General features: G+C 53.9%; 1 protein-coding gene across 2 annotated transcripts in view; it reads left to right on the top strand.

Annotated features, from left to right (window-relative positions):
• Positions 1 to 267: 267 nt before the first annotated feature.
• Positions 268 to 9,123, top strand: part of ANP32A (acidic nuclear phosphoprotein 32 family member A) — a 41,068-nt gene continuing 32,212 nt past the window's right edge. Inside the window, exon 1 of one of the 2 annotated variants that reach the window (XM_032244629.1) lies at positions 268 to 489. In XM_032244629.1, coding sequence (XP_032100520.1) covers positions 436 to 489 — 54 coding nt within the window. In that variant the 5' untranslated portion in view covers positions 268 to 435. Of the gene's footprint in view, positions 490 to 1,376; positions 1,796 to 9,123 lie in introns of those variants that run through there. The other variant, XM_032244630.1, reaches the window with a different exon arrangement.

The following is a 9,123-nucleotide window of genomic DNA, read 5'->3' as shown; positions in this document are numbered from 1 at the left end:
CCTCGAGGCACCGTCACCTTCCCTTCCCCCGCCATTCCGCCCACCCCCCTCACTCAGCCACCGAGCAGCCGCCGCGCTCCTCAGCCGCCCCGAAATCTAAAGGGGTCCGTCTCCGGCACCACAACCAAATGGCCGAGCCTCCCTGGCCGGCTGCGCAGCCCGCCCATTGGTCCCTTCCCCCCCCGCCGCCGCTGCCATTGGCTGCTGTCCGGAGATCCTCGGCGGCGATTGGCTCTAGCCGCTGCCGCTCGTCCGCGAGGCCGCAGATCCCGCCTCCACGGCGATCAGGTTAGTGTGCGCCGCGGGTGCTGGGGGCTCGAGAACCGAGCGGAGCTGGTTGAGCCTTCAAAGTCCTAAAACGCGCGGCCGTGGGTTCGGGGTTTATTGATTGAATTCCGCCGGCGCGGGAGCCTCTGCAGAGAGAGAGCGCGAGAGATGGAGATGGGCAGACGGATTCATTTAGAGCTGCGGAACAGGACGCCCTCTGATGTGAGCATTTGCCAAAAATATCTCTGTCGGTCCATTCTCCTACTTTGTGTGTGTGTGTGCGCGCTGGGGGGAGGCACTTTTTTTTGAGGGGGGGCGCCGGGGAGGTGTGGGTTTGGGGGTCGGACTGCACGCGAATGGCAAGGCTGGGGGGTTGCAATGCCACCCGAGCATGTTCCGGCTGCCGCCGCCGCTGCCCTTGGTGTATGACTACCTGTGCGTGTGCTCCCGCGTGTGCGAGTGTGGGTGCGAGAGTGTGCGTGCGAGTGTGCACCCATCGGGGGCCGGCGGGCGCACGCGTTTGGGTCGGAGAGAATGAGGCGAAATCACCCTCGGAGATCGCTGCTCCAGTGACTCCGTCTGGGGGAAGATTAACGAGGGAGGAGGAGGAGAGGGGCTGCCTCCGGATTTAACAACAAAAAAAGGGGGTTTTACGTTTTATAAATGTATCCCCCCCTTCCGCCCCCCTCCCGCGCCTCCCCCCTCCCTTTCTCTCGCTCGCTCGCTCGCACACACAATAAGTTTGGGGCTTCGCGAGTCCGGTTTAGTTTCTGATAAATGTGGGCCGAGGCCCCCGGGGAGAGCGCGTGGGGAGGGGGCTGCAGCGGAGTTGGGAATGGCTGGAGTTTAAAGTGCGTCTTCATTTCTTTGCAGTGATGAGGCGAGAGACGGGGGAGCCATATTTGTAACTTTGTAGTGTTCGTGAACGCGCCCTTTCTCTCCCTCCCTCCCTTTCTCTGCCTCCCTTCCTCTCCTCCTCTTTCTCCCTCACTCTTTCCACCCCACCTTCGGGCCAGATGCTGATGTTTCTTCCTTTCCTTCCGAAGAGAGGATAAATTAGAAGGAGGGGGAGGGATTTTCGAACGTGCAGAGGCACAGATAATCCCCGCGCCTCCCAGCCTCCAGCGATCGCTGGTGCAAGTTGCCCAAAGGCTACGTCCCGGTCCCCTCTCTCCCCAGCTCCTTCCGGCCTCCCCGAGATGCCAGCCTTTGGGCCCTGGTGGCCCCCCAGCTCGAACCCCCAGCCCGTCTTTCTCAGGGCTGGGCTCATCGGCAGCCATTCGGCGCCTGCTTAATAAATGGGCACGGGAAACTTTGTCAGGACGCGAGCTGCCCGGAGCTGGCGCCCGTGGTGGGTACAGGCTGGGTCCACGTTTATGCGGGCATGGCAAACACGCAGCTCCAGGATGGGAGTTTGCCCGCTGGCCGCCGTTATCGATTGGGCAGCGGCGGGAGCACGGCCGGAGGAAACTTACACGGGTGGAAATCGCTAGGCTCGAGCGAAAGCCCACCCCCGAGGAGGGGGAAGGTGAGGGTGGGTGACTCGAACGCTGGCTTTTATTTCTGCCTCCCTCTCGCTTTCGAACCCGAGTGTTTTCGGCGAGTTGGCGGCCCTGGGGCGGAGACCCCGACCGACTCCCCTCTTGGCCCCTCGCGGGGACCGGGGACGCGCTGGCGGGAGGACGCCCCCAGCCTCAGCAGCCCGGGCTCCGCGGAGTTGGGAGTTTGGGCAGCTCCGTGCACTGGCCTGTGGCCCCTCCAGCCCGTTAAACCCGAATCCTGGCGAAGGCAGGCCTCGCTTCCTCTTTTCCCTAGTTCCTCCCCCAAACCTGAGTGAGACTTTTGAAAACAAGATCCTTTTTGTCTCCCCCCTCCCGCCTTAACGCAGCTGTGGACTGGAGACGTGCGAGTGCCTTATGGCGCGCAGGGCGGGGAGGGGGCGGCCGCAGGAGGGGAGGGGGCGCCGCCGGAGGAGGCCGGAGTTTCCGCGCACAATTTGCCGGCGGTTTGCCTCTCTCCGGCCGCTACAGTCCCAGCCGGGACCCGGCGCCTCGCGTTTGGGGGCTGGGTGTGGTGATGGGGGAGGGGGCCGGGGCCGCGGTGTTCCCGCGTACTTTCCGGAAGCCCCCTGCGCGGAGGGGGAAGGGCGCCGAGCGCTGGGCCGGGGTCGCGGCGGGTGGGTGTGGGGGCGCGGCTGGCCTGGCGAACCCGACCTACGCCGCCGGCCCCCCGGGAGCGATTCGGAAAGCGGGTCGAACCGGCTCTTTAAACTTCCCCGAGTGTGTGTGCATTGGGGAGGGGAGCGCACCGCGCCGAACTGGGAGCGATTTCTCACGCTTCGCCCCCTCACCTCCCAGCCTCGCGGCCCACACGCCGGCCCCCTGCCTGGAGGCGGGGTGGGGCGCGGGTGGCGGAGGAGGGGGCACTTTCTGCACATTTGGGGTGGAGGGGGAGAGAGCTAGCGAAAGAGGGACAAAAGGGGTGGGGGAGGAGGAACTGTATTTTTTTAAACGTTCTTAAGACAAATGGCTCCCGGAGCGCGTCCCCTGCGCCCCTCCCCGCCGCGCTGCCCCCGAGTCCCCCGCACACCCACCTTCGGCACCTCTCCCAACTGGGCTCCGGGAGCTGGTGGCCATGCCGAGACGCCGAAATAGGACGAGCAGCCATGTTTCCCGGGGCTCGCGCCGCACGCCCCGCCCCTCCTCCCCGGCGCGGGGCGCGGGGCTCGGAATGCGGGCTCCGGGCTCCATACGGCGCGGGGCGCAGGCGGGCGGGCAGCTGGGGTGCAGTACGCGCGGGGCGGGCCCCGCGGCTTCCCGGGCTGGTTTCGAGCTCCAGATGTTTTGTTTGTTTTTTGTTTTTGTTTTTTCAAACGGCTAGGCCCACCTGGGGCTGAGCCCGAAGGGCGCCGAGGCGTTACTGGGGGGTGGGAGCCGCCGCTAGGGCCCTGCGCGCCTGTGGCACGACTGCCGGGCGCCGGGCTGCCATTTTGTCACTGTGGCTGTTGTCGCTGTGGGGGGCGGGGGGAGCGAAGTCTTGCGCCATCGCCCCGACGGCCTCCCGCGCGGAGGCGGCAGGGGGAGCTGGCTTTGGGGACCCCCAGTTATGCTCTGAGCCCCGATGGGGGTTTCCGCCCTGAGCCAACGGCCTTAGGCTGTGCAGGAGCGTCACGGCGGCCGCGGCGCCGTGAGGACGACGATCCTCTGTGCAAGTGCCCCCCCCCCCCCACCCCCCGCGCTCCCCCCCCCCACGCGCCCCTCGCCCCTCCCCCCCCCCCCCCCCCACCCTGCGCGCTCCCTGCCTCCCCCGCCCTCCTCTCCGGGGTTTCGCCGTTCCTCCTGCAGGCGTTCAGACGTGGTTAAATGTGGCCTTAAGGACGCACCGATCGCTCTGGTGTTTGCTTTTTCGGCGGAAGTGATAGAGTGAGGGGAACATTAAATATGAGGTTGTTTTGGCGGGGGTGAGGGGTGTCGCGCGCGCGACTCTAGTGGCCCTGACTGAAGCCAAGGACAGCAGCCTCTTCCCCGAGAGGGAAGAGTTGTCGATGCGTTGGGGAAACGCCCTCTCGGGCTGGGCTCTCCCAGAAGGTAGGTCGCGCTCCGTGTTTCAGGTGGCTGTTGCAGAGCCCTGCAGGCTAGGGGAACCCTCCTTGGTCTTCACCTGTTCCTTCCGTCTTTTATTTTTGCCTGCGGGGAGGCAGCTACAAGAGTAATGAGATCCTAAGCCGAAAGAGAGGGATGAAGGTTTGCTTTTGAAAAAAGTAAACCGCCTTTCTCTGGCTGTTGACTCTGTAGCTAGGCAATTCGTCGCGTCGGGTCCTCCGATGCTGGCGTCTCTGGGACTTTGAAAAAGCCGATATAGGTGCTGCTTAAGCACCTCATGAGCTGAACTCTGGTGTCTGTGCAGAGACTTTCATAGCGGTGTCCGCCAGAGGCTGCCTTGGAAGCCAGATTTTCCTTTGACCTTTGGACTACATCGCATGATGTTTTCCAGGCTGACTTACTGCCTAATTGGGTTCAAGTAGCATGATATTAACTCCAGTTTATGCAAGCCAACCAGGAACTCGCAGGCAGAAAATTGAGCCTGAGTTCCCATATAGTCATGGTCAGTTGAGTTCTGCTGCTGATAGTAGTTTCGAGTCTGGGGGCTCCATGGTGATGGGTGGTGGGCTTAGGAACCACACAGACCTGGGTTTGAATTCTCCCTGCCACAAGGAGGTAGCATACGTTTGCCTGCCCTTGTGACCTTGACCTGCCTTTTTGTAGCTTGTTTTATTTACCTATAAAATGGGATAATCTAATAGTAAATGATGACAAAACTGGCTTGATATGGCCCTCAGTAGATGCTATGTGACAGTGTTAGTCTCCGAGACATATCAGGGTGCTTTGAGGCATTACTTAGAGCTTCTCCATGGTTTAGGATGATAACAGTATTAGCTAATGCTTACATAGCAACCAGGCTGTGTCTGGCACATTTCTAAGTGGATTACACGTATCAACTAATTTAGCCCCACAACAGCTCTATGAGGTAGGAATTATTATCATCATTGTTCATGTGGAAATTGAGGCCTGCAGTTATGTGAACAGTGAGTGGCAGAACCAGGATTCAAACTCAGCCAGCCTACATACTCAACCTCTATACTGCCTTCTTTGAAGCACCCTTTTTCCTTAAGATGCTGTAAGGAAGAGCTTTTTCTTCTCCAGCTTTGGAGTGGTGCCACCTGAGAAAGAGAGTTTCCTATTATTGAAGATACTGAAATGAAGAGTGGATAGCAAGCATCCTGGTTGAAGATAGCAGAGGGCCAGAACCAGGGGATCTGGATTATCATTTTATGGGGGAAGCCGTGCACTGAGTTTGCTTTAGCACATCACCGTTGGTTAGGTTGAAGTGGATTGGCCTTTCAGGTGCTAGGGGACACATTTTGAGTGAGGAGAAGACGAGCAGGAGCTGCTCAGGCAGTCTGCATCTGCAGCCAAAAAACTCAACATAATTGGCATGTCTTTAGTATCTGGGACATAGTATACTCATAACACCTCATTGGATCATCTCAGGTAATCATCCCAGCAACTCTTTCAGGGTAGGCCAAGCAGTGCAGTGCCATCCCTGTTGTGAGGATGAATCATCTGATTTTTGGAGAGGTTAAGCAACTGGTATGTGGCAGAGCTGGGTTCTCGCATTGTAAAACCACAGGCCTCTTTGGTGGACAGAGACTTCAAGGATTGGATTGTCCATTGGATCCCAAACGTGGCCCATAATGTAAAATGCAGATTCCTGGGCTCCACCCCTGGTCACAGGAATACCACAGCGATCACCAAACTGTAACTGAGCTCCCTGTTTCTGTTTGTACAAGAATTATTTGTACATGTAAACATTGCAGTCAATTTGCTGGTATGGAACCCTGACTTTGAATCCCAATGACATGAAATGTTATTCCCCCAAAAATAAGAATTCCACTTGTCTCGTTTGCAGATCTCATTACAAAAGAAAAAAATTGTACTCAATATATTCTCAATTTTTATCAATAAAGAAATTGTGGAAATGTGTTAGATTTTTCTCTTGTTATAAAAGTACCTATGTAGTGTTCTCAATTTTGTCCCTTGGTAAAGTTTACTATCTGCCCCCTTTGCAGAAAAGTTTTGCTGAAAAGGTGGTTCGGTAGGTTGGAGAGTGGGCCTCTGGGATCCTGTGTTTTGCTTTGTTTAAGTAAATGGCAAGCCATATATTTGGGTGGTACTCTCGGGGTCTTTTTAAGGCCTTTTATGTCTGGTGTGCCCTTTAGGTAATTGGTGCCTGGTGGAAATCAGCCTCAACCCAGGAACCTCCATAGGAAGAGAAATTATCCTTGTTATTGGTTTAGTATTAAGATGCAAAATACATCTAGAGAATAGCCAATTGAAATTCATCATTGTGTACTCACAACATGTCAAAGCCTTCTGTGTATCTTAAATGGCTACTCTTAAGTTCTAGATGTCATCTCAGAGATAGAAGGAAGGAGCTTTGGATTGCAACGTTAGAGCTTTGACGCTCAAACCAAAGGTGGGGCAGCTGTGCACCCAGTGGCTGACATCAGCTTCTTAGGGCCCAGATCTTTGAAAACGACAGATAATCCTGGAATCTCTAGTTTTGGCCTGCTGCATTTCCACCATGTGTGTTTCCTGGGGAATGAACCAGCAGCATAGTGGCTTTGAGTTTCAGAACACTATTTTCCCCTCTAGCCTCTTATACCTGAGCTAATGAGTGGAAGGAATGGTTATAAAATTGGCCAGGTCAAGGGGAGGAGAAGATAAATTCAAGGGGACAAATCCTAGTCACCATAACGGCAGCTGCGTTAAGACAGCAAATCACAGTTCCAGTTCCTTCTCTCATGCAGATGCTGTACCACCAGTCTCTGAAGGTGACTTACTGTAGACTTACACAGTTGGCCATCCTTCTTTTCTTTGTTGTTTTTTTCTTTCCCCTTCCCTGTAGCAGTGTGAGGCTTGTTTCCTTTTTTATTTATTTATTTTATACTTTTTGTAGAGATATGGTTTTGCCGTGTTGCCCCGGCTGGTCTCAGAGTCCCCAAAGCGCTGGGATTACAGGTGTGAGCCACTGCTGCTGGCCCCTTTCTTCACTACCATTGCAAATACACCTGATTGAGCTTTCAGAACTGGCCATCCCAGAGCTTGAGTCCAAATTAATTACATAATGTTGAAATAAAAAACTTCATGGAAATTGTGTAGGATGCTCTTCAGACATCTCGTGCCTTTCCTATCTTGGTGCAGTCACTTAGGAAAGGAGCAGAGATCTTGGTGATTGGGCCGTGGCCCAATTGTCTGGCCTGAATTCTAACTTGGTTTAAGAGGAGGCTTATGGCTCTGGTGTCCAGAGAGGCATTCCTTGAGGCATTCCTTTACAAATGTTTGCCACCAGGATCTCCTCCCTGTTTTGGCAGTCTGTCCCTTGCTCTAGCTAGTTCTCTAGTCTCCTAGTAACTACCTTCTCCGAGTCCCCCAGCATCACTGCCTTCAAGTGGATAGGGAAACATGGACTGGATTCTGAATCTTCTGTTGCTTTGAAATATAATTATGCGGCCAGGCACAGTTACTCACACCTGTATTCCCAGATTCCCAGCACTTTAGGAGACCGAGACAGGCGGATCACCTGAGGTCAGGAGTTCAAGACCAGCCTGACCAACGTGGTGAAACCCCGTCTCTACTAAAAATACAAAATTGGCTGTGCGTGGTGGCACATGCCTGTAATCCCAGCTACTCAGGAGGCTGAGGCCGGAGGATCATTTGAACTCAGAGTCGGAGGCTGCAGTGAGCTGAGATGGCACCATTGTACTCCATCCTGGGCAACAGAGAGAGACTCTGTCTCAAAAAGAAAAAAAGAAAGAAAAATGTAATTATACAACAAATGATAAATACACAACAATGATGTTTTCATTAAAGAGATGGAGTCTGGCAGGGACAGAGATTTGTGAAGGCATCTGTTATTCAGAATTTCTCATTTAATAAAATTTGTTGAAACTAGATGAGCAAAGCTCCATGGCCCTGAGCCACCTTCTCAGACATGGAAGCAGCCTCCTTGTCCAGAACTAGTTGTCCGGATGATACACAGACTCCAAAGAAGATAGAAATGCCTTTTTTCTACCGCATCAAGCCCTGTCCTGGGCCTGCTGGGCCGCACCCTGCAATGCCCTGCTTTTCCTCGGATTTATTTTGTTTCAGCTCCACAGCTGCCCCCTGAATTCATTCAGCTACTGTTTCCTTTACCAAAACTTGCTCCAGGCAGCAGATCTAAAAGATCGGCTTACTTACTACACTATTATTTACTGTAACGTGGATTCAAGTCAGCACTGTTTTTCCCAGAGGTATTTACATTTGGAGATTCTGGTTTGGTGAGGAAATTACCAGAGAACTATCAAAGACTCGGATGCCATCCTCAGCTTTGCTGTTAACTAAGTTGGACAAGCTGTTTGGCTTCATGGGGCCTCTGTTTTCTCCATTCTAAAATGAGAGTGTTGAATGAGATCTGTGGCTTTCAAACTTTCTGGGAAGTACTGTTTTACACCGCGAGCCAGTGTGTCCACGCATTCCTGTGCTCTGTGAAAAACTAGCAGTGTGCTCCTCCCTTACTACACGTCAAATACTTTCATTCATTCGAAAGAAAACTGGCTTGGACCTACAAATTAGTTTCATTACTTGTTAATGTTTGAAAGACATTAAAAGAAGGATATGAAGGTTCCTTCATACTCAATACTTGTGGTTTGCTTGGGGGAAATGAGAGGATGCCCTTGGTAACTTTGTGAGGCCTCTCCACCGAGGGTCAGTCATGACTTCTCCTGTTTTAAATCAGCCCACTCCATCTTCTCTAGCTGCTCTTCTTATATCTTGCTCCTCTTCCCTCAGACTTTCTCTCAGCTTGAGGACTCATTATCCTGGGCTCTTACCCCAAACGAGAATCTTCCAAAGTTCCTGCTGCCGGGCCCATGCCCCCGCCCCCAGCAGCCATGTGCCCCCAGCTCCTTCTCCACACTCTTGTCACCCTGGAACCATCCTTCAGTGCATTGCACACTTTGAGTGCTGGGTCAGGGAAGATTGTGGAGAGAGGTGAGCACACCTGGTTTCCCCCACATAGACTGCCTGAGTTGTGTCCTGCTTCCCCACTTCCAACTGTGGCACTTGGGCACGCCCCTCTCAGGGCACCTTCCCTTTTTGTCTCTGCAAAATGAGGTTGTAGTAGTGCCCACCACACTGGCACACAGTAAAATCTCAAGAAATGTTAGCCATTGTTGCTATTGGAACACCATAGCTAGAATACTATAACTGCCATTCACTTTGTTGAAAAAAAAAAAAAAAAAAAAAAAAAAAA

Source organism: Sapajus apella, unplaced genomic scaffold, assembly GCF_009761245.1.
Source record: "Sapajus apella isolate SASKATOON/1434 unplaced genomic scaffold, GSC_monkey_1.0 scaffold55, whole genome shotgun sequence".
Taxonomy (NCBI): Eukaryota; Metazoa; Chordata; class Mammalia; order Primates; family Cebidae; genus Sapajus; species Sapajus apella.
This window is presented reverse-complemented; position numbering and strand designations above follow the sequence as displayed.